This window comes from Bubalus bubalis, chromosome 14 (genome assembly GCF_019923935.1).
Source record: "Bubalus bubalis isolate 160015118507 breed Murrah chromosome 14, NDDB_SH_1, whole genome shotgun sequence".
Classification (NCBI taxonomy): Eukaryota; Metazoa; Chordata; class Mammalia; order Artiodactyla; family Bovidae; genus Bubalus; species Bubalus bubalis.
The window spans coordinates 32,267,066-32,291,156 of NC_059170.1; the positions used below are offsets into that span (position 1 = coordinate 32,267,066).

The 24,091-nt window shown below is 52.4% G+C and overlaps 2 protein-coding genes across 8 annotated transcripts; both read right to left on the reverse strand.

The window, feature by feature from the left end:
- Positions 1-206: 206 nt before the first annotated feature.
- C14H20orf27 (chromosome 14 C20orf27 homolog) lies at positions 207-13,297 on the reverse strand. 3 transcript variants are annotated; one of them, XM_006072915.4, is made up of 6 exons: positions 13,140-13,297; positions 5,932-6,048; positions 4,522-4,664; positions 2,044-2,182; positions 1,084-1,206; positions 207-846 (listed from the first exon to the last, which is right to left on the reverse strand). In XM_006072915.4, the coding sequence occupies exons 2-6, from the start codon at positions 5,948-5,950 to the stop codon at positions 746-748; spliced, it is 525 nt and encodes a 174-aa protein (XP_006072977.2). In that variant the 5' UTR covers positions 5,951-6,048; positions 13,140-13,297; the 3' UTR covers positions 207-745. The 3 variants fall into 3 exon arrangements, with proteins under 3 accessions (XP_006072977.2, XP_025119794.2, XP_044783828.2); XM_025264009.3 differs by having other exon boundaries at positions 5,932-6,095; positions 13,140-13,295; XM_044927893.2 differs by lacking the exon at positions 13,140-13,297 and adding an exon at positions 9,027-9,051.
- Positions 13,298-17,951: 4,654 nt separating this feature from the next.
- Positions 17,952-24,032, reverse strand: SPEF1 (sperm flagellar 1). 5 transcript variants are annotated; one of them, XM_044927897.2, is made up of 8 exons: positions 22,403-24,032; positions 20,083-20,194; positions 19,578-19,734; positions 19,360-19,399; positions 19,152-19,212; positions 18,819-18,942; positions 18,627-18,730; positions 17,952-18,205 (listed from the first exon to the last, which is right to left on the reverse strand). In XM_044927897.2, the coding sequence occupies exons 2-8, from the start codon at positions 20,154-20,156 to the stop codon at positions 18,088-18,090; spliced, it is 678 nt and encodes a 225-aa protein (XP_044783832.2). In that variant the 5' UTR covers positions 20,157-20,194; positions 22,403-24,032; the 3' UTR covers positions 17,952-18,087. The 5 variants fall into 5 exon arrangements, with proteins under 5 accessions (XP_044783832.2, XP_044783831.2, XP_025119797.3 ...); XM_044927896.2 differs by having other exon boundaries at positions 19,578-19,767; XM_025264012.3 differs by lacking the exon at positions 22,403-24,032 and adding an exon at positions 21,234-22,392 and having other exon boundaries at positions 19,578-19,767.
- Between the last annotated feature and the right edge of the window lie 59 nt (positions 24,033-24,091).

Sequence of the window (24,091 nt, forward strand, 5' to 3'; positions counted from 1 at the left end):
CCTGGATGGAAGGCCCCTCCGCGTGCAGACGCTCATCTTGGCAGGCCTAAAATGCCACCATGCACACATACCTTTTTGGGGGCTAGGTGCTATAATACCACAAAGTAACCCTGCTTCCAAAAAGAGCAAGTAGCCAAAACTGTTCCTTGGCCCATCTGCAAGGACTGGGCATTCTCAGGGCCCTGGAGAACAAAAACCCTGCTGGCTTCTGGTATCCACTGGAAGTTTTATTTCTTCAGGATTTTATCCCAACCAGTCATTTAAAAACAACACAGACCTAGGGGGTAGGGATTGGGAACTGCATCTCCCTCCTCCTCACAGTGGAAAAAACAGTAGACAAGAGAGGTGGCTAAAGCGAGACAGCAGCAGTAGTAATAGGGCAGCTCCACCACAGAGCCAGCTCCTTGCTCTCCTAGGCTCTGACTAGAGCCCTTATGGCTGGGGTGAGGGTGGGTACAACCCTCCCCTGGCCCTCCTCAGATAGCCTCCTTGGGGGCTCAATCCATTTCTTCCAGCAGGAGGCTGAGGCACACAGGAGAAAGTGGGAGAAGAGGACGTTGGAGGGGCAGGAAGGTGGCACAAATGAAGTGAGAGGCGTGGGCAAGGCTCTATCGTAGAGGCCCGTGGACACACCAACTGCACACCCACCCTGGGGAAGGGGGAGGAAGCCGCACCGTCATGCAGCATCTGGGGGATGAGGCTGGGTTTAAGGCCGAGGGCCCCGAGGCAGGTGGTGCCGAGGGCCTCAGTCGAAGCCGCGCCAGTCACTATGCTCGGAGTCGTATTCTAGCTCAGCACCCACGCACCTGACGCCGTCTAGCAGCATGGGTGTGCCGTGGTGTCGGTCTGCAAGACAGGCAACAAGTCAGTATGCCAGGGTGGACCCTAGCCCCACCTACTCCAAGGGGACTCCTCTACCTTCCCTCCCAGCTCTGCTAGAGGATGGGGAGAAAGGCACCCACCAAGGAGACTGGGAATGGGCCAAAACAAGGATCCCTTTTTCAGACTCAAGGAGGGTGGAAACTCCTTGTAGCCAAGCTGGTGCCTCCCTCCTCTAGCCAGACCTGGGCCTCAAGCTCTCACCCATGACGCGCGCCTGCACCATCACGCGCACGCAGGTGTCGGAGCCACCTTCACAGGCTAGCAGCATCTCCTCCTTGAGGACGCCCTCCTTGTGCGCTGAGTACTCACACTTGACGCTGTAACCTGCCCAGGGCGATCAGCACCTCTGTGGCCTCCTGCCCCCCAGCACTCACTGGTCCCCACCCACCACCAAGACCTCTAGAGGAGCAAGGATGGCCCAAACTCCCCTCCACCCCTGCCCCCAGGGCTGGGTACACAGGCCTCTGGAACTTGCCATTCTTCAATGAGCTCTACATGTAGGCCAGAAGTCAAACTCATGCTTGCAAGAGGTGGGATTCCCCAAAATCACAGGCAGGGAGAGAGGGTGATGGGGGAGAGAGGGAGTAGCAGGGCAGGGACTGAGCAGATCAGGTGGCAAGAGGCAAAGACCTGAGGAGGCTTGCTCAACCCACTTAAGGGCAAAATTATGAAGTGGAGGTAGGGGGGACATGAAACTGAAGCTGGGGTTTCTGTAAATGGTGAAACTGATTCGCTAGCCTTTGGAAGAGGGGTGCTGAAGGTGGCAGGGTATGGAAAAGCAACTTCAGGTCTGGTGGGGGCTGGGAGGCAGCTGCGCAAAGTTCCTGAGGTTCCAGTAGGTTTCCCCTGGCAAAGGAAGGGCTAGAGGCCCAGAGCAGTTCCTCAGTGGCTCCCACCATCCCCCTGAAGTAACCATCAGGTGGTGAGCAGACATAGGTCAATTGTGTGAACCCATAGACTTCTGTCCAGGAGTGAGGGCTGGGGCATGGGACCTGCCAAGTTGTGACACAGCAGGCCCATAAAGAGGCATCATGTCTCCTGGTTTCTGAGCTACCCATCAGCCCCTGATGGGGGAAGGAAGTACCCATGCTGGCACTCCTGCTCACACCCAGGCTCTGCTGGAGGAGGGCAAGCTTCCAGCACCCCAAGCAGGGGACGCACCTTCTGGGATGGGCATGACGCTGAGGAGCTTGAGGTGCAGGCTGGGGACAGGTGTCTCTCGGACGTCCTTGCTCAGCCTGTGCACTGGCGGTAGAGTGAAGGTAATCTCATACCTGTGCAGGATCTTCAGGAAGCCAACCTGCAGCAGGAGGGGTGGGGGATGGAGGCACCTTCACTTACAGTCTCCCCCAGGGTCCGCCCAGGTTGTACCACTGGTGATCCTGTGGGCCCTCCACTTGCTTCCTTGACAATCCCAGGGGATTCTGACTCCCTCCATCATTTTAGCTGGTTCACACCCCTGGCCTGGCAGCTCCAGGCCCTTTCTTCAAGGACCCCACCCCTATTACTTGTCCCATATCTGTCTCATGGGCCCTGAAGTTCCTTGGTGGCCCATTCTATAGATGATAAAATAGAAGCCAGGAAATGACTGGCTGAAGGCCACAGTGTGGTCAAGCTATAGTCCTCCCTGGACCTCTTGGCTACTCCTGCCACACGGCAAGGCACCAGCCACTGCCCACAGGGAAGGCTCAAAACGCCACTACACAGGCTATCCACCTGCCCCCACCACTATCAGCATGTGCCCAGGGACACTGGTCCTCTGGTCACTCATGGTGAGGCCACCAGGCAACATAGATAGCACAAGATGGAGGGTGGGTCAGAATCATAAAAACAGACAGTAGACAAGCTTTGTCAGTCCAGGGCTGGCCCACAAGACTGGCACCAGTCATGGAACCTGGAATCCAGCCTGCCCTGCTGGCACCCGAACATGGATGCCTGCCCATTCAAAGGCTCACTGTGTCCAACAGCCCTGATTCACGGCCTGGGAAACTTCTGTTGTTCATACACACAGCTTTGCCATCCTCAGAAACTCAGTCATGTGACGGGTCACAGGCCAGGGTAGCTGTTGGGCAGGTAGGCTGACTGGAGTGCCTGTCCAGGAGGGGTAATGTGCGTGCTGTATGCACAGCTCACAGGGCATGCGCTCTCCTGCTCAGTTTCAGGAAATGGATGGCCCTGTCTTTTGAGGGAGTATTTAGCCTTTCAGTAGGATCAGGATGATGTCACTGCATGATAAAGCTCAGTCCCTATGGCTCCCACACTCTGCTAAAAGAGGGCACACCTCTCAAGAGGGCTTTCTGGCTGTGCCTGCTAATCACCGGCTGTACCCTGTGATCCAGCTGCACCACTTGCAGTATTTCCCTGGAGAAATACTCAGATGTAAAAAAAACAAAACTCATCACTGCCCTATTTATAACAGTACAAAATAGAAACAACTGTAACACCAGGAACAGGGAACCAGCTAAATCAATGATGACAGATATAGTGGAATATCAGGCAGTTGTAAAATCTCATGGAAAATTATTTACTGAAACAAACAGGAGATGGATCACAACAGAAGCAACCAAAAAACAGTGTGTACGCTGGTATACCAGCTTTTCATTTTTGGAAAGAAAGCTAGAAAGGAAACTGGAATAACATCAAAATATTACCCATAGTTATTTCCAGATAGTATGATTGCAGATACTTTTAAATTTCTTTATAGTTTTCTCTATCTTTCAAGTCTTCTCTACCATGGACATGAATAGATTTTGCAATGGGAGGCAGGGAGCTATTTTTGAAAGTTTGGGTTCATTCTGTTTGCTCCCTTGGGGAAACTGTCAGCTCTTGGAGAAAGAGCAAAGGTTTCAGACTTGGGCAGAAATGGCTATGACTCTGGGCCCCTCTGCAGGGTGGTCTCAATAGATCAGACGCCAACCACCATGCTCACCTCCATGCCTTCCGGGGCTCAACATGGGAGCCCTGGTATACTGTCCAACCTTAAGGCCTCACTCCCTGTTTCCCTCCAATCCATCCCCTCCAAAGAATTCTTCCTGCCCCTCCCAAATGGATGTGAGATCTAACAGTGTCCCAGTAGTTGGAGGAGCCAAGGGTGTATGAGGTATGGACATTAGAAGAGAAAGAGAAAGGAAAATCATAGAGGTGATAAATACTACTGCAAAGAGCTTCAATCAGCCAGAGGTTTGGCAAAGCAGAGTAAATAAAGTCACACCGTGTTATCAATATAATTAGCCTCACATACATACACCCTTCCATTTCCAGTTCTTTGGGGTGTCAGTTGTCTCTGCTTGAGAGAAGGAAAATCAAGGTGACCTGCCCAAGGTCACAGAGCCAAAATAGGAGGCCCAGAACTGTACCCAGGCCTGTGACACCAAAGCCTGGACACCTGCCTTCCAACTGCAATGGCTGGGGTGATGCTGATGCTAACAAGCTCCATTCCCATTCAAGTAACATCGTAAGTGCACTCATCTCATCAGTCGCACGCTTCCCATTTTACAGATGGGGAAACCAAGGCCCAGGGAAGGACAAAGATGGAGCCAGCTTAGAGGAAATGAAACAGGCCCAGGAAGCTGGGCAGGGCCAGGGAGAAGGCAGAGGGAATAAAGTTGATGATTATAAGGGGGGGAGGTATGCACATACCTTGACCAGAAAGCTGCTGTCGCTCTCCTGGGTGACCATGACCACAGAGTCATGCAGCTTCTCATCAAAGTGGACATGACTCTGGGAGCTTTCTGCATCATGGCTTGTTGCGAAGTGGATACTCCGGACTCTGGACTTGTTGCCTACGAAGAGAGTGGGAGAGAGCTCCAGGGGTGTTGCCTTCTCCTAGCCCCAGGAAACTACTCCACCGTGTCACTGCCCTGCCCCTGTGACTGCCCCTTCATATCAGTCAGCATCCACTGCTGAGCTAGGCCACATCCTACTGGACAATGGAGATCATAAGGCTTGAGACTCTCATCTGCCCCTGCCTGCTTAGTCCTCCCACAGAAAATGCACACCCTCAAAGGGTATGAGGAGATTTAGGGATTAGCTAATATGACCCTTCACTTAGAGGGAATGGGGCTGACAGGGAAGAGACAGTCCTGACGCTAACCAAACCCCAGGCAGTGTGGGCCTCAGCCCCAGTGCTCAGGATACCCTGCCCTGTGCTCTCCTTCACATTTCCAAGCTCCCCATCTCTCAGGCCTTCTCTTCTAGATCTGCCAGTCCTGAGGCCCTCTGCCTGCTCCTCCTGCTGACCCCCTTGAGAGGGGAAAATGGCAGAGACAGGAATGGGCTTGGGCTTTATGGGACCTGCCTGGGGGTGGGAGAAACAGAGAGGGTCAAAAACTACACTCAGCCCTCCTAGAAGGGGCTGCAGCTTCCTCTAAACCTCACTACTGATCACTGGCAGGTGAGAAGAACCCAGGGGAGCTCCAGGACCCCTCCCAGAGAAACCTTTCCTTCCTCCGCTGAGCTCCTCACATGGCCCTCGGCTGTCCCTCACTGGGTCAGGTTTTCCAAGGCCAGGCAGGCAGGGAGTTAAGGCAGGCAGATTAGTAGGAGCTTGGTGAGGGTCTGAGCCAGTCCTTGCCTGGGTTTTTGCACACAATGAAGACTCAATGGAGGCCCAAGGGGTCAACCTGGCATTTCCACATTTCCCTGCTGAGTCCCTCGGATTTAACCCTCATATCCTACCTCACCTAAAACCTTCTATGAGTCTTTCTGGACTCTGAATGAAACCCCAATTCCTTTCCACAACCTACTGTAGCCCTACCCACTTCTGAGGCTCCGTGCTCACACCAAGCCCCTTGTGCTACCAACCTCCACAGTGGAACAGGGAGGCTGGAACATGGGGCCATGAGGGCAGCACACCAAGGTTCCCTGCTAGTGCTTGGGCGTCCCCAGCACAGACACGGGTGTAATTACTGATGTAATATAATTCATACCTCACATTCAGACAGACAGACAGACACACAGCCAACGCAGATCCCACATGCAACAATACCCCTTCCCACCAGGGTGCACTATAAGACTCTACAAACCCCAGCAGACCAGGCAGGCACTCACCCTTGTTGGCTGCAGCCATGGACGCCCTCCCTGCCACAGGGTGAGACACACAGCTCCTGCCGGACACCACCAGTCACGCTCAGTAGCCTCCCATGCTCCAGGGACACCAGCAGGAGCCTGATGGGTGGGGAGGGCAAGGGTCAGGGCCACTGATGGGCCTGTGGCTGGTGGGAGAGCAGAGGTTTCCCTTTAGGAAGGACCCAAACCCTTGCGGCTCTCAGTAGCCCAAGTGGTACCTGTGCCCCCTACTCCTCCACCCACTCCACATTTGCCAAGAGCCCTCACCCTTGCCTGACACACTACTGACCCACAGCCCCACCAGCATGTACTGAGCTGCAGTTTCTGGGTGTCAAAGCACCAGCCCAGAACTCTAGTGCCCAGCAAACCTGAGGCTGGTGGGAAGAGGCAGCCAGCAAAGGAAGGGGACTTCACTGGCACTTTCCAGGGGCCAGTTCTGGCACTGGTGACCCAAGAGTTGGCCCAGCCCAGACATACAGGTTGTACCATCATACATCCAGAGGTCATAGTATTCTTGCTGCACAAGTCAATCCAGGTTAGAATTAACAGTAGGCTTCGAGGGGCGCCTATATACCCTGATGGCTCAGAGGTTAAAGCATCTGCCTGCAATGCAGGAGACCTCGGTTCAATCCCTGGCTCCGGAAGATCCCCTGGAGAAGAAAATGGCAACCCACTCCAGTATTCTTGCCTGGAGAATCCCACGGACAGAGGAACCTGGGGCTACAGTCCACAGGGTTGCAAAGAGTCGGACACGACTGAGAGACTTCACTATTCACTATATAATAAGACATGTTCTTAGAGCTTTCCCTCCTGGTGATCAAACAGGGCCATACACAGAACAGGCACCTATGAGAGGGTTGCCACCCATTAGAACTCACAGTTCAGACTTTGGCTTGATTGGCAGGCCTTCCAGTTCAGCTCCCCAAGGGCAGCCTCAGAGCAGAGGCAGTGGGAAGTACCCCCAGGAAGCCTGTGTAAGCAGCACAGCTCTGAAACACTGGGCTGGGACCATTTCAGCATCAGAGAGAATATTATGCAATTGATGTTAACAGATGGAACTATATAAAATCAGAGCATTCACAGTGATTATGAAAAAAGGAAGAAAGCAAAACAAATCCAAACCCTTATTTGTCACTACTGACAAGAGCAACACCCTAACTCTCTGCTCTGAAAACTGGCAATCTTACAGAGAACTAATTCAGTCTGTCTCTTGGTCTTTCTTGTGGCCAAACAGCCCTGGTGGTTAAAGGATAGCTCTTCCTTAACAAAGGAATAACTGAATGCTAAATAATTCTGCAACCCCCCAATAAACAAATGTTGGAAGCAACACCAATCAGTGGGTGCTAAACCAGGAAGGTGCGGATGCTCACAGACACACAAGTACCACTGACAGATGACCCAGGTCAAAGGGAACAAGTTTGCCATGGAGCAAAGTGACGTTAGCCAGTCTTGCACTAGTCAGTCTCCTCTCAGAATGGGACATGGGGCACAAGTATGCCTACTGATGTGAAGCGGCACCAAGTCACAGCACCGCTCACAGGACAGTTCTGCCCCAAATGTCTAACCTGCGAGCAGAACCAATTAAATGACTCCACAAAAAAGCAAGGAGACAAACCCAGAAGGCCAAATATTCTGCAAGACAAGTGACCTAATTTTAATAAAACAGGGAAGTTGCTTTAGATAGGAGATGGGCCAACTACAGCCTGTCAGGCTGCCACTATTTCCTGTTTTTTTTTTTGTAAAGTTTTACTGGCACACAACCAAGTGCTCATTTGTTTACATGTTGTCTAAAATTGCTTTTATTTGTTTCTTTGTTTTGCTGTGCCCTCACGGCTTACAGGATCTTAATTCCCTGACCCAGGGATTAAAGCCTGGCAGTGAAAGTCCTAACCACTGGACTGCCACCTAAAATTGCTTTTGCACTAAAGCAATCCCTGTTTCAGGAAGATCTCCTGGAGGAGAAAATGGTAACCAACCCCAGTATTTTTACTTGGAAAAAAACTCCATGGACAGAGGAGTCTGACAGGCTACAGTCCATAGGGTTGCAAAGAGTCGGACATGACTGAGCACACACATTAAAACTACTCTGAGTAGTTGCCACAGAGGCCACATAGCCTGCAAAGTCTAAAATATTTACTATCTCGCCCTTCACAGTAAAAGTTTGCCAACTGTTCTGCTACATTAATACACAAAGAGACTAAGACAGCAGGATACTCAATGGGACAACTGACCTGGTTTTTCCCACCACGTCAGTTTCAAGAAGAAAAATATATGTAGAAGGGCATTTCTCAGTTCAGTTCAGTTCAGTTGCTCAGTCGTGGGAAATAATTGGGAAATGTTAATAAACAGGACTGGATCTTAGACATTAAGAAATAAGAGTTGATCAGCTAGGTGAGATAATGGAATTAGATTATGTAGAGAAGTATGTCCTTATTTCCCCTGAAGGAGGAAATGGCAACCCACTCCAGTATTCTTGCCTGGAGAATGCCATGGATAGAGGAGCCTGGCAGGCTACAGTCCATAGGGTCGCAAAGCGTTGGACACAACGGACTGAGCACGCATGCACGCATGTGTTCTTATTTGTCAGAGATATACACTAAAGTAGAGATGAGTGATGTATGAATGACCTCTGCTGGTCCAGGGAATGAAGAAAAACCACTGAGTGGCCTCAGAGTTGGTGCTGGGCCTGTGGAGGGCATGACCTCAAGGCCCCTCAGGTGCTGAGCTACCCTGGGAGCAGGCCTTACCTCCCTCCCCATTTCCCAATGCAAAAGCCCACCAAGGCTCAAGCCCCACCTCAAAGGCAGGGCTAACAGCTTGGGTATGAGGAGCACCCCCATTGGAAGACTCAGGAGGTACAGGGAAGGGCAAAGCTAGAGCCTCAGGAATGCAGGAACAGCCCCAAGCCAGCACTCTGGGTCAGTCCCAGAGAAGGGCAGCCCCTAAGGCTGTCTCCAGAAAGTCTGGCCCTTGGAGAGAGGCCTGTCCTACCTACCCACTCCAGCCACCCCCTGAAGCTGTGGACTCAGAGCTTGTGAAACACAGCCAAGAGCAAGGGGACCAGGCCTTGCCCCTACCTTGCACAGAGGCTGCTCCAGCCACATCTCTACAGCCAGGGGAAAAACGACAAGATCCCCCCATTTCCTGAGCTTCCCAGGTGGCTCGGCGGTAGAGAATCCGCCTGCAATGCAGGAGACACGGGAGATGTGGGTTCAATCCCTGGATCAGGAAGATCCTCTGGAAAAGGAAATGGCAACTCCTTTGAGTATTGCTGCCTGGGAAATCCCATGGACAGGGGAACTGGTGGGCTACAGTCCATGGGGTCATAAAAGAGTTGGACATGACTTAGTGACTACACAACAACAATCATAATTTTGTGGCTTCTCAGGTGGCGCAGTGGTAAAGAATCCACCTGCCAATGCAGGAGACTCAGGAGATGCGGGTTCGATCCCTGGGTTGGGAAGATCCCCTGGAATAGGAAACAGCTATCCTTCCCAGGACACTTCCTGGGAAGCCTGGATAAAACTGGCTGGTGAGCAAAGGCTCCTAGGGCTTTTACATGCAGGGCCCTGTACCTGTCTTCCTCCCCTGTCCACTGCCTGTTGCCTGCCTGCCTGCCTTCACCCAGGCCATCTGCCTGGGATAATTCTGTTCTCCCATCCACATCTCAGCTTGGGGACCTTTTTCAAGGCAGCACAACCCATTCCCATCCCCTCCCATTCCAGGATAGGCCTGAAAATCTTCAAAAAGAATTCCCTTTCTCACTTCTGCAATCATTTAATATCTCTGTCTCCCACCTTACAAGAGCAGCGACTGTGCTTTTGCCAAACCCTGTATCCCCAGCACCCAGTCCAGCATCTGACAGGGAGCAGGTGTGTTAGGTTTATATTTGTTAATGAATGAATGACCAAACTAAATGGAGCCCAAGAATGGGCCTCAGTGGGCCCTTTAGGCAGACGTAGCACATCAGGGCCCAGAGGCACTTAGAAGAAGAGCTCCCCACCCTGCTCTCTTAGCAACCCCTGCGCTGGAAGGCATTCCCCTTCCCCCATCTCAGAGTGGTGCCTCCCACAGGGCATCTTCTAGCCTGGCCACAATCAGCTGTTACCTCCCCACTGCCACCACCAACCTTGAAATGGAAGGTCACTGAGGGCAGGACCTGTGTCTCTTGCACTGCCCAGAGCTCAGTATAGAGCAAGCACTCAGGCATTGCCTTGTAACCCTTGAGAACAGAGAATGAGAAGGCCCAGAGAAGGCTGGAAAAGCTCCTTTCCCAGCAGAAAGCCTCACTGGTCGCTGTCCCCTGTGAGCCAGAACCTGAGCTACACACAATTCTTCATTAGAATCAGGAGAAGAGGGCATCAGGCCTCTTCCTGCAGCAGCTGTGCCCAAAGAGAAACACCAGGCACCCTTGAAGCCCCAGGCCTCCTCTTGTGCCAGCCAAATCTTGATCGTGGCCCAAGCAGCTCAGCCCCCAAGAGGCAGCAGGGCCATGGTCAAGAGCATGGGCTCCAGAGCCCCAAAGACCTGGTTTAAATTCAGGCTGCATGGCAAAGTTACTTCATGCCTCAGTGCCTCAGTTTCCTCACCTGCAGCACAGGAATAAATAAGCAATGGCCTCTTCCTCAGTGGGTCTGGTGCAGCTGTTGCCTGAAGCTCTGTGACAGCACTCCCCACTCTGCCCCCACCTTTGTAGAACAAATCCCCCAAAGGACTGCTTTCTGAAGCAACAGCAATTTCAGCATCAAAGAAGGACTTCAATCCTGAACAGTCAGGAATGGCCCTCAGGGCAGGCCCTCTAGCCTTCTCAGAAAACAGCTCAAGGGTTGAGGGGCCTCCCTCTCCCTTCTATCATCCTGCCTTCTCCCTCCCCCACTCCCAGGGCAGCAAGTTCTCCAGGGATTGCCAGAGAGCAGACTGTTGGGAGCTCACTGTCCACCTCCCTCAACCAGAAAGACATATAAAGAAAATGTGAAGAATATATATCCTGGGAAATGCCCCCATTCCAGCAAAAAAAAAAAAAAAAAGACACCCCCCTCTTTAAATGAGCTGTCAGAGGTGGTACCACGGAGAGTCATGGGATGGGGAGGGTTGGGAAGCTGGAATAAGGGCCTTGGGGGACTTCTTCAGCTCTCAGTTACTCTCTCAGGGAAACTGTCAGAACCTTCTCTCTGGTAAACAGAGAGCTCCCAGCTCAGGTCCCTCTCAGCTTTAGAGAGAAAAGCTGCTTCAAGGTTATCCTACCCAAGGTAGGGCTCAGCCAGGCCCACTGGTGCCTCTGGCATGGGGAACAGAAACAAGGAAATGGCAGCTAGGCAGAGAGACAGTTACACAGAAACTCAGAGTTCTCAGCCCTCTAGAGTCCCGCTGTGCACACAGGGTGCTAGCTGCTCCTCCAGACTGTCCCACACTTGGTGCCCAAGGCTGGAGAGGGGGCCAAAGACAGTCTGTCCATGGCAAAGTAGAGCTCCAGGACCTGCCACACTCTTGACCTATATCCCACAGCTGCATGCTAATAGCACCTCTCTGCAGCCCGCAGGTCCCAGGCATCACAGGACCAGCCCCAGCTTGTCCTCTGCTTTGTGGTTAGGGACATGCTTCTTGGGGCCTTGTTTCTCATTCATTCTTCAATTCCCATTCTCAACCTGTTCAAGTATTTTCTGAACCAGGAACTGTACAATCTCCTACCCTCCCTACCCCAACTCTGGGCTCAGTCCTGGCTTAAGCACTCAATCCCACAGAAGCTGTTCCTCAAAGCTCAAGCATGGGGCTTCCCTGGTGGCTCAGTGGTAAAGAATATGCCTGCCAATGCAGGAGACACAGGTTTAATTCCTGGTCAAGGAAGATCCCACTTGTTGAGGAGCAACTGGGAGGCACAACTACTGAGCCCACGCTCTATAGAGCCCAAAAGCAGCAACTACTGAGCCTTCGTGCTACAACTACTAAAGCCGATGTGCCTAGAGCCTGTGCTCTGCAACAAGAGAGCAGCCCCAGCTCACTGGGGCCTGCATACCTAGAACAGGCCTGGAAAGGCAAGGCTGGATGGAGGTCAGGAGTGGTTGCGACAGTTTTACAGCAACTCAGTATGGATGTGACTACGTTTCCTCCTTCCAGCAGCAGGCCAAAGTTGCAAGGGTAAGTTATGGGTGTTCTCTCTCAAAAATGGGTGGAGCAGGACTGAACTGAGGAAAGGACCCCCACCATCTCACATCCTCTTGTCTCCACCAAGAAATGCTGCCTTTCTCTCCCCAGCATCTCCTCCCCACAATCCCTCTAGCCTGAGGGTGCTCAGACACCTCTAGCCTCCAGACTGACTGCCCGACCCAGGCGAGGCCAGGTCCAGGGGGCAACAGCTGCCTCTGACCTGCTTCAGCTCCCTGGGCAGAGAAACGCCTTACCCACACTTCCCAAAGCCAAGATTCAAGAGGAAAAACAACTGAATGTCTCCCTTCTCAGTCCACCAGGATCCCTGCTCACTAAAAGAAACACTGGTCCAGAACCTAAACGAAGACCTCCTGCTCTATGACAACGGGGTGGTAATTGCCAAGCTCCAAGAGACATCAGGGGCCTGGGTATATGAATCTGTATCCTCTCCACCCTCCATCCCCATCCTATCCTCATCTTCTAAGGGGACAAAAGCGTCTGGACGCCGCCCCCACCCCACCCACCCCAATCACACCCCTCCCGGGCTGCGAAGCGGTGACTCTCTCCCTCAGAGATAATCCTCTCTGTCCCACCATCACCTCTACTGACGCAGTAGTTTCGCGAGCCCATACTCCCCAACATCACTGCCCTCCTCCCTGAAGGTGCCGAGCCACGCGAGGTCAGAGCGAGACTACTCGTCCAAGGTCACCAGCGAGGCGATGACAATGGGGGGAAGGGGGTGCTGGGAGTTGCTGACGGCGCTGACCCCTAGGCCCCCACCCTCACAATGTCACTCATACCTTCGACAGCGCCCCGCGGAAAACACTTCAACTCTACCACCTAACAGTCACCTGCGGCCCTGGGGCCTAATACCTCCCCAGCTCGGGTGCCAAGGAGCCCTCCCTGGCCCGGACCCGACAGCGGAGCCCTCCAGCTCCAGCCGGAGGGGTCCCAGCCACCGACTACCTAGAACAGTGGTTCGATTGGGAGTGGATCTCTGTGAGCGGGATGAAACTGGGAGGTGGCAGAAGGAAGAGCAGTCTCACCGTGCGGGGAGCACCCTGAGGCCGCGACGGTCAGGGACGACCGCAGCGGCGGCAGTGGCTGAGGCGGCAGCTCTGGAGACCGCGGCAGCAGCCGGGGCCCAACGCCGAACATGAGAGAGCCCCGCGCCGCCGCCGCCCACCGCCGGGGCACGCCCCTTCCCCCGCCCATTGGTCGACGGGGGTGGGGGTGGGGCGAGGGTGCTTCGGACCAATAAGCGGGCGCCAGAGAACCGCCAACGGGCGATGCGCCTCTGCGTCAGGAGGCCCTGCGGCTGCGCTGTAAGAGTCCCCGCCCCAGGGCCCGAAAAGTTCTCGCGATGAGGTTAGCCCTCGAGCTCGCTGTAGCCAATAAACCGGAATCGCTCAGAAGCCAGAGAAGGAAGAAGCAACTTTGAATGGGCTCAAAGCGCGACCACTCTCAGCGCTGGGGTTTGCACTTTCTATATCTCCGCCCAATTTGGAAGGGGCGGTCCTCGGGTTCTGCCCCCTGGAGCGGCCGTAAGGTGGGGCTCAGGGCTAGGTGGGGCACCTGAAGGTTGCCTTTTCCCCTAGGCTTCCAAGTCCGCCTGGCCGTTGATACCGGTATCGCTAGGTCCTGTCCTGGAGCGGAAGAGCCCTCCATTCTCGCTCTGCGATTTTTGGTTTCGGCATCTTCCTCTTCCGTCTTATCTCCCTGCCTCGGAGTAAATGCCCCTTTGAGGATCTGAGAGACATCCTGGGCGCCTGGCTGGCCCTGAAATGCATCAGAACAAAGAAGGCCCCACGGGGTGGAGGTTGGGAGAACCTCTGCAGGCGCCTCCGGGGACCACAGCCTCTGCTGTCTCTATGGAGGCAGTCGCAATGTCAGAAGGATGCGCCTAGCTCTGCGTCCCAGGGTGCGCACCTGCACAGAGCCTTCGGAGCAAAAACTTAGCCCTCGGATGTTTAAGGGTTCTAGCCACTGCTCCGCCTACAGGTCCCTCCTCCCCATTTCGCTGGCTGGAACAGGGTCCCTAAAGTACCCGAGGGGATTGAACCCTTCTAACAACATAACTAGGAGAGATGGTATGGGCGGCTGAAGGCCAGCTTTTCAGAAAGACCGCGGTCACTGCCTCTGGGGAGCCTCCAAGGCTCCTACCCTCTGCTGGATCCCTGTGACCCCTCATCTTCTGGTCTCTGGTTAACACACTGTTGACAGGTCTTCCTGAGCTATCGTTTACAGTGAATCCTACCCTGCTCAAAAGCGCTCTGTGCTCTGGGAGTGTCCAGAAAAACTTCAAACTTCTTAGCATCATTTTGGGTGAAACGTGAACACTCTGGTGTTTGAGATGACCGATCATCGGGAGATTTCCACTGATCTCAGCCCATTCACTCTTGCCAGATGCTTTCTCTTTACCCAACCCCACCAGTCCATGTGCTCCACTTGTCCATCCCTCAGTTGCAGTCCTGTGTCTATTCAAGGTGGCAGACGATGTGCCCAGAGTAAGCTATAGATGTATTTTGTTTAGTCCATATGGGCTTTAAAAAAATTCTAATTCAGACTTCCCTGGTAGTCCAGTGGTTAAGAACCCACCTGCCAATGCAGGGACACAGTTCAATTCCTGGTCTGGGAAGATTCCATATGCCTCAAGGCACCTGAGCCTGGGCCACAACTACTGAGCTTGGGTGCTGCAACTTCTGAAGCCCCCACACCTAGAGCCCGTGCTGCTCCACAACAACAGAAGCCACTGCAGTGAGAAACCCTTGCACCACTAGTAGCCCCTGCTCAAGGCAACTAAAAGCCTACACACAGCAGGGAAGACCCAATGCAGCCAGACATTAATTAATTAAAAAAAACTAAACTCTTGAAAAAAAAGTTTCTTCCTCCTTCTCTGCTTCCTCTTATTGATTGAACAACATGGATTCAATTCTAGCCTGGTACCAAAGGTTGACCCCCCAATTTACCATAGTCCTCACCAGTCCTTATTTTCTTGACATTTTACCTCTGGGTCTATGTAGATATCTGAATTTATGATCCCCTCCTTATACTACCTTCCCTCCTCTCATAGGCAAAACTACCCTCCCTTCAAGACCAGGTTAAGGCCTTCCTCTTTTATATTTTTCTGGTCAACTTCTCAAAATCATCCCTGGTATGGACTCTTTCAGACATACAGACTAACAACTAACTGTATTATTTCTTTTCTTTTCTTTCTTTTGGGACTTTTAATTGTCCCCTCCTTTCAACAACTATTTACTAAGTGTAGGTGACGAGCAAGTTACTGTGCAAGGCTCTGGAATTAAAGGCACTTACAGTTTAGGGTGGGAGATAAAAGACAAAAAGAACTGTGACCGCCTGTCCCTGCCAAACATTCCTCCCATTCCCGGGCACTGGGCAGTCTGGCTAACTGGCCAGTTGGGAGGACCTGCAGTACAGAGCTTTCCATGCCTGGGGATATTACAGGCTCCCAGGGAAGGCCCCAAAGCCACGGTGCAAGTGCAGATGGTTCCAGAAAGCCTCCAGGAGGAAATGAGACTCTTCATGCCAGGAAGAAGTCAGGGTAGAAGGTATCCAACTGCCCCCCCTCAAAGTCCAACAGCCTGTGTACCAAGATTAGGGTGAGCCAGCAAGGGAGGATTTATGAGCAACTCCAGGTTAGGAGAACAGATTGAGCATATGTAAAGCATCCACTCCAGCTTCAAACACATGGTTTTCTGGACTCCATTATTATTTTTTTCCTTTTTCTTCCTTTTTTGGCTGTACAGCCCAGCTTGTGGGATCTTGGTTCCCCCAAGCAGGGGCTGAAGATGCACCCTTGTCAGTGAAAACCTGGAGTCCTAACCACGGGGCTGCCAGGGAGTTCCCTGGACTTCATTCTTTTTAATAAAAATTAAACAATTATAACCTCATTGGAAAACTGCTTGGCAGTATCTAATAGAGCTGATAAATGCCAACCCTGTGACCCAGCAATTCCACTCTTAGTTACACATCAAAAGACATGTATGCAAATCTTTGTGGCAGCATCATTTGTAATAGCCCCCAACTGGAAACCACCCAGGTGTCCATCAACAATAGAATAAATCTTCTGCTTTCTCTCAGAAATAACACTATTCTAGACTTTATCCTTTCATTGTTTCTTCATCTTCATGGTCACAAGCTTCTAAATAGCTCCATTATCTCTGCCTCTTGATTTTCACACCTGTGTACCTCTCCCCTTGAAAGTGGGCAGGACTTAATGAATTATTTATTTATTTTGCCACCTTGGATCTTAGCTGCAGGCAATAGGATCTTTGTTGCAGAGTACAGGCTCTCTAGTTGTGGCACCCAGGCTTAGTTGCTCCGCAGCATGTGGGCTCCTTCCCTGACCAGGGATTGAACCTGAGTTCCGTGCATTGCAAAGTGGATTCTTAACCACTGGACCACCAGGGAAGTCCCTGTCTAATGACTTTTAATAAATGGAATACCACAAATGTGATGGATGTCACTTCTGCAATTACATTAGATAAGATTATAACTTCCATCTTGCTAATAGACTCCATTAACTCCCTTGCTGGCTTTGAAGTAAGCTATCATACTGGAGATGGTCACGTGGCAAGGAAATGAGGGCAGCCACCAGTCAATAGCCAGCAAAAAACAAACCCTCAGTCCTTCAGCCCACAAAGAACTTAACTGTCAACAACCAAGTGAACTCAGAAGTCAATCTTTCCCCGGTTTTCAGATGAGACCATAGCTCTGGCCAATACTTTGACCACAGCCTTGTGAGAAACCCTGAACCAGAGGATCCAACTAAGCCATGCCTGGACTCTTCACTCACAGAAAATATAAGGTAATAAATATGTGCTGTTCAAGTCACTAAGTTTGTAATAGAGAATTAATAGGAGTTCTTTTCAGTTCTGCTATTACGAGGAGTGTTGCTATGAACATCGCAGTACATGTGTCACAAAACACAGGAACTTAAGTTTACCCTGGATATGCTGAATATTTTGGAGAAGACTCTTGAGAGTCCCTTGGACTGCAAGGAGATCAAACCAGTCAATCCTAAAGGAAGTCAACCCTGAATATTCATTGGGAAGACTGATGCTGAAGCTGAAGCTCCAATACTTTGGCTACCTGGTGTGAAGAACTGACTCACTGGAAAAGACCCTGATGCTGGGAAAGACTGAAGGCAGGAGGAAAAGAGGATGACAGAGGATGAGAGGTTGGATGGCATCACCGACTTGATGGACATGAGTTTGAGCAAGCTCCAGGAGTAATGGATGGACAGGGAGGCCTGGCGTGCTGCAGTCCATGGGGTCACAAAGAGTTGGACACGACTGAGCAACTGAACTGAAGTGATGCTGAATATATGCCTAGGAATAGAATTGTGGGGTCTCAGGATATTCAAATGTTCAATGTTACTGGCAGTGTAATGATCAAAGTTAAGGTCACACCAAGGCCATGGTATCTTGATCAGGGTTAGTCTTGGTCCACAGAACTTGGGGTCAGTCTGTGGGCGGGGTCGGGAGTCATACATATTTAGGGGTGAGACCATAAGCAAGGTTGAGGGTGAATCTGAGGCTACATTTGGGAAGAATCTGAAGCCTGGATTTGTGGTTGGGTTTGGGCAATGTTGGAAGACACAGAGTAAGTTTGGGGGTCAGTCTAAGGCCTGACTTAGTTAAGAGTTAGACTTCTAAGAGTTAGAAGTCAGGCAGTCCTAGTGCACAAAACCAACCTCCTACCAAGAAGTGGCCACTGCAGGGTCCAGCTCCCCAAGAGTTGAGACCCAGCCTGGGCCCACAAGGCTCTTTCACTTAAGGGGTAGGGATAACACAAGGCGGACAGGAACTCACTTCCCTCAGAGAAGAGAAAGCAGGCACAGGAAGGATACCAGAACTTTAATGGGAACAACTCAGCTCCACATCCCCCAAACATTCTCAACATACGCTGTGGGAGGGGAGGGCAGCTGGAAAGCACAGTCTATGGCTGAGCTCACACCTCACCCCTTCCTCTTCAGCTGCTGTGTTCTCCAGTCTTCAGCTGGGTCCCAGGTGAGTGCCCAGGACGGGCAAGGAAGCCCCTCAGCTGTCTCGGACAGCCTCCCCTTTGACCCATGGTACAGAGAACTAGCCTGGATGGAGACACTGCTGTCACCAGAGCTGGGTGGGGACCCGGTTCTAAGGGTGCGGACCAGGCTGGGGGACCACCCGCTAAGGCCCAGCACTGGGAGCACCAAGGCAGAGTCCCTGGTGTCAAGCACTGATTTGGGATGCATGCCAGGTCTCTGCATGTGGCTTCTGGGTTCTGGAAAGCGGTCCATTCTCCTGACCCAGATGGAGTGGAAGGAGTGGCTCAGTTCCTGGACTCTGCTTGGAGGGTTCCTGTCCCACTGCCCCCTGTGCTCGCTCACTCACACCCCAAGGGGGCGCTTGTGTCCCAGGAGGCTCACTGGAGCAGCTGGCTCCGCCCGCCCATTCGTCTGCCCTTTGAGGTGGGTGCGTCACTTGCGACTTCTGGGCTCTGGCGGATAAGGGGGCGTCTCCCAGTCTCACCGCTGCTTACGCTCTGCCTGCTGGAGCCTCCGGGAGAGGTCTTCTATGCGCACGTTCTTGAGCTGGAGCAAGTGCTCCAAGCGTCTCACCTTCATCTGCAGGACCTAGGCCAAGCCACACAGAAGTCGAGTCCAGTGGCCTGCCCATCTTCCCAGGCCTCAATTCCCCTGCTCCCTCCCAGTGCGCCTTCACCTGCACGGTCTCCTGTGAGGCCAACAGCTCCTGCTCCTTTTCAGCGATCTGGAGGACGAAGCTCGGGTCGCTCTGCAGTGCCTGGCTGTCCCCTGGAGGCCGGGGCACAGGCAGTCGGCCCTCCCTTGGGTGAGATGCAGCTTAGCTGAGGCTTGGATCTCAGACCCCACCATCACCCTTTCAGTGTACCTCGACCAAGCCTTTCCTCCCTCCCACTGTCCCTGAAATCCCTCCATCCCTGACTTCCCTACCTTTCCAGATGCAACCCTCACCCTCACCTCCCAGGTAGAGAATATCAGGCTTGGTAAGGTCAGGAGCTCCCAGCTTCCTTACCTGAGTTGCCCCCGTCCCTGGGGGTCTGGGACACCTTCCCCTCGGGCCTTCTGGGACAAACCTGAGACAAGGCAAGTATAGGAATAACCCTGAAGGAGTCCTATTTTCCTGTCTTCCCCCTCCCCATAGTCCCACCCCTTCCCCCGCAGGAAGGATGGACAGGAGAAAAGCTCTTCCTGGAAGGGAAGGCAAATAAAGGCTACCTTACCCACATCCATGTAGTCAGTGCCATCCTGAGGAGCCAGCTCCTGTAAGAACCGCCCAGAGTCTGCAGTGAGCTTAGGCTGCCCACTCCCAAGGACATCCCTCCCACTGTGGGCTCCCTTTAGCCAAGCACCCTTCTCCCACACTTGTCACTGAGGCAGAGCTTTCTGCTGCCTGGAAAACTCCCCTAGAACAGTGCAAGAAGCTGGAGTAGGGAGGCACCTGTAAGGAGCCGATGCCCTGCTTCCTACGTCTCTGACGCTCCTCTAGGCGCTGCCTCAGTGGAATGAGCACCAGCTCCACCACACCTGGGGCACACTGTGCTATCTTGCGCATCACATCCTCTGGTACAGAGAAGTTCAGTTTGTTCAGCACCTTCCTGGGGGTAGACACAGGGATGGTGGACTGATTCCTGGGTGGATGAAGTGAGGGATAGGGGGAAGGAAGGAGATGTAGCAGTGGTAGCCCTTCCGTGCACAGCCCTGGGGGAATGGAAGGGCACCCAACCTGAGCCCAGAGCATGTATGTCTCGAGGATCCTTGTCACCTCCCCCAAAGAAGAGTCCCTTGATTTTGTTACCAGATAGATTCTGTCTGCATTGTCCTCCCCACCCCAGCCACCAGCCTGGACTGTGGAGACTGTAGGAGATGGAAAGGCTGGGCAACCCTTCCTCAGATCCCAGGCTAGGGGCTAGAGATCCCACTAGTGTGCCCAGGTATTCTGTTACCTGTTCAGGTGACTCCAGTTGCTCAGTTTCTGCTGGAGAGAGTTGGCAGGGACATAATTGTGCATCTCCACCATCTTGGGGAAGTAAAACTTGATGACCTCTGCTACCAGGACTGAGGGAGAGGAGGTGGGAACAGACATGGAAGGTGTAGAGATGGGTAAGTAAGAAGGAAGAGGGAGAAGGAATGGGTGGGGTGGGAGAATCAGGGGTGGCAGTGTGGTGGGGCCAAGAGAAGAGGTAGAGATGTGGAAAGGGGAAGGATAATATGGAGGGGAGGTAAGAGACCAAGAACAGTGATCAGCCAGAGACAAATTCTCCGGAGGAGCTTCATCCCTTTGCCATTAACTCAGGGCATCTGAAAACTAAGGTCTCTAGTCCCCTATTAGAGAATGAGTCTCCAAGACAAACCTTCAGGAGCCTGGGGGCTCATCCTAGGAATTGACATAAATACACACACACACACAATGATACAGAGATGTAGAAACACACACAGACACATAGGGCCATCACCAGAGTCCCAAGAGACAGTTACCAACACACATATACACGGAAACACAAAGTGTCACATATGCATCAATATACACACAGAGAAATGCATACTTCTGTCATTAAAATCCCAGGAGAGGGTCTTCAACACACAGACACCTAAACAATCACAAAGAAACATACGCACACAACACCCCCGTTCTTACATACAGGACAGAACATATCAACTTGCATATGAACAAACACATGCTCAGACTCCCACAAGATATATAAAATTCAGGAATAAGCATGCACACACACACACAGATGCACATATACACATCTTAGTCATTAAAGTCCAGGGAAGGAGTCACAGACACATACACAGACACAATACACCCCACACACATAAAGGATAGAATATGTGTACATAAATATGGACACACATATGTTCACATTCCCACAGATGTACACTTCTGCAATTGAAATCTTAGGAGATAATTGGACACCCCTCTCACTAACCCACACCTAACCCCTCTGCCACAAGCACACAAGCACCAAGAGACAGGTATTCACATAGACCCTGTACACACGTACATACAGGACAGAAGGCGTTGACACACAAAGACATACAGGAGACACCCAGGCGTGCGTGCGGACACACTCACACACGTTGGAGCACACACCTCCATCACTGAAGTCCCGGGACAGATTTCGCTTGGGCCGGGACAGAGGGATGTTGTCTACCCACAGATACAGTTGGTGCAGTGCTTCCTCATCCACGCTGCCCGCCATTGGCGCCCTCGGAAAGGTCAAGCCGTTCCAGCTGTATAGCGTCCAGGGCCAACCTCACGAGCCCTCAAGACCCTCTTCTCTCGCCACTGCTGCGACCCAGATCCGCCGCTGCGTCTCTAACCCAGACTCGCGTCCCAGCTGGGAGCGGCCATATTGTTTTCTGAAACCATGGCAACCGAAACTGACTCGCCGGGGAGCAGGGGCTTCTGGGAGTTGTAGTTTCCTCTCCTCCCGCTACCTCCTTTTAGGCCTCACTTTGGAAAGGCGGTTTCTCTTCCCCGCCTCCCAAGAAACACCACCTCTGCCAAATGCTGACCAGACACTGGCCCACTCTGGGAACTGCCGAAGACAACCAGGCCTCCAGAACCCCTGCACCTGTGTCTTCAGAACAAAGATCCCCTTCAGGGTCCTTTAGCAATCAGTCCCAAGTGAAGGCAGCAGCCCAGTGTTTTGTTAGCTTTATCTGGGGGTCCATTGTTAGTCACCAGCTGCTTCACATCTGGACTGTGGAAGGCTGTGTGACAGGCCTTGCCAGGTCCCTCCTCAAAGCTCTGTGCTCATAGGGCCATCTCCACACCACTGCCCCTTACACCCCCACCCCCAGTAGTGTCCTGGTGAGGCATTTAACATGTAACCCAGATTCCCAGGGAGAGAACCAGACCTCAAGACCAGTGTCTTTGCAGGTCATTTAAGTCCTTAACCCTATTTCTTTCTTCATGAAATGGATATGGTTCTCATCTATTTGTCCCAAAGGAGTAATAGGGAGAATGGGAAGGATATTTACAGATCTGTATTTGGGAACTGGTGGAACAAGAGTTAAGTTATAAGAACGGGAGCTTCCGCTCCTGTAGACACTTCTACACCGTTCATCTCCAAGAGCTATTCTTCTACAGGTTAGAAACTGAGTCAGTAACCAGTTCCTTAAGGAAAACTGGGCTAGGAATGTCTTAGTAAAGGGACACTTTTAGATCAGCCTGGGGAACAGAGCTTGCTTCTGCCACAGACTAGTGATTTGGCTTTAGGCGCTTTTCTGTACATGTTTTCTCATGGTTTTACCTACCTCATACGGGTTTCTTTTTTAAAGAATATTTTATTTATTTGGACACGTCGGGTCTTAGTTGCAGCATGGGGGATCTTCTATCTTCGTTGCGGCGAGCAGGATCTTTAGTTGCAGCATGAAACTTAGTTGCAGCCTGTAGGATCTAATTCCCTGACCAGGGATCGTATCCAGGCCCCCCTGCGCTGAGAGCACAGTCTTAGCCACTGGACCACCAGGGCTTTGTGAGTCCTGGTGGTCCCCTCACAGGAGCTTTGTGAGCATCTAAAGTGTTCAGCACAGAGCCTGGCACACAGCAAGAGCCCTATTCATGTTGACTGGTGTTATCACTAAAGAGATGATCTCAGTTCCAGCAAGAGGCATTCTTGTTGGCAGCAAATGGAAGCATTTGCCTTGTTGGTATTTGAGGCGAGGGACTTGGATTGGCCAGTGGCACCTAGGGAGAAGGCTACTGCTCCCACCCATTTACTCCAGAGCAGGCGAGGGGGTAGACTGGGCTTCTTTGTCTCATCCTTCCAGAGCTCAGATGGGGACTAGACGTGGGCCAAGGTGGGGCTGAGAATCTCAGGTGCTTTTTGCTCTCACTTAGTTCTGAAGCCTTCAAGGCCTGGAAGGAATCCCTGAGTGCCAGAGGTGTGGAAGGGAAAGCGTGGAACAGCCCTTCCACCTTCCTGTTTAAAAAGATGATGTGGATAAGTGCCCCCCGCCCCCCACATTCCAGGGTGGAGAGAGGAGGAACTGCAACGAGGTGGGGGCAGGGAAACAGAGGGGTGATGTGCCAGCCTCAGGCAAGGTGGGAAAACCGGTTTGGGGCCCAGAGCTGCCAGCCAGCTCAAGCTCAGGCCCTCCCTTCACTGGAACCACTGGGGCTGAGGGCCTCAGCGAGGAAGGGCCTGGGAGGGATGAGAAGAGAAAAGGCAGGTAGGATCAACAGAGTGGGCTGTCTCACCTGTGGATGGGGGGGCCCTCTAGAGGGTACTACACAAGGAATGGTTGACATCTTCAGCCTCTTCAGGGTGCAAAGTGTCCCCAGCAACTTCACCTCTACCCTGCCACTGTTTCCAAGGATAGCCACCAGGACTGGAGATGCCAAACACTGAAAGGCGTAGAGGACTCCCCACTTAAGGCACCATACAAGGGATACCCCTGCAACTCCAACCAGGACCACAGGAGCTGCCCCCAACATTCTTTTTTTCTGCCCCTCTCCTGCAAGGATCTTCTTTAATGGGCCTTGATAAGCCTAGTTCCCAGGCACCTAGGTTAATTTGGCCCTCCAGGGACTGTTGGCTCCCTCCCTCCTATCCTAGCCAACTGACCCAAAGCTTCTAACCTCTAAGCACTGCAAGGCCTAGCTTCCTAAAACCCACCCCCAGGCATTGGTGCACTGAAGATGCCTCCTGCCCCAAAGCCTGTGCTCAGACGCTCAAGTCATGTCCACCTCTTTGCGACCCTATGGACTGTAGCACGACAGGCTCCTCTGTCCATGGGATTCTCCTGGCAAGAATACTGGAGTGGGGTGCCATTGCCTCTTCCAGGGGATCTTCTCGACCCAGGGATCGAACCCGACTCTCTTAAGTCTCCTGCACTTAAGGAGGCAGGCAGATTAGGCAACATTTAAATACAGATGTTGCCCCTCACCCTGGTCAGGGCCTGGGCTGTAGCCACTCTCTCAACATTTGTCCCACCAGAGCA

Bases quoted from the DNA above. Each gene is read 5' to 3' on its own strand.
- SPEF1 (XM_025264012.3), bottom strand. From the start codon at position 21,342: ATGGCGGGCAGCGTGGATGAGGAAGCACTGCACCAACTGTATCTGTGG. The intron at 19,400-19,577 runs GTGCCTCCCTAC...CGGTTCTTACAG, and splicing joins AGGGCATCGGCTCCTTACAG to GAGCTGGCTCCTCAGGATGG. The intron at 18,731-18,818 runs GTGAAGGCGCAC...GGCTTGGCCTAG, and splicing joins CCTCACAGGAGACCGTGCAG to GTCCTGCAGATGAAGGTGAG.
- C14H20orf27 (XM_006072915.4), bottom strand. The intron at 1,207-2,043 runs GTGCGTCCCCTG...CGCCCTGGGCAG, and splicing joins CGTCATGCCCATCCCAGAAG to GTTACAGCGTCAAGTGTGAG. The intron at 847-1,083 runs GTGAGAGCTTGA...CCTGTCTTGCAG, and splicing joins GGTGCAGGCGCGCGTCATGG to ACCGACACCACGGCACACCC.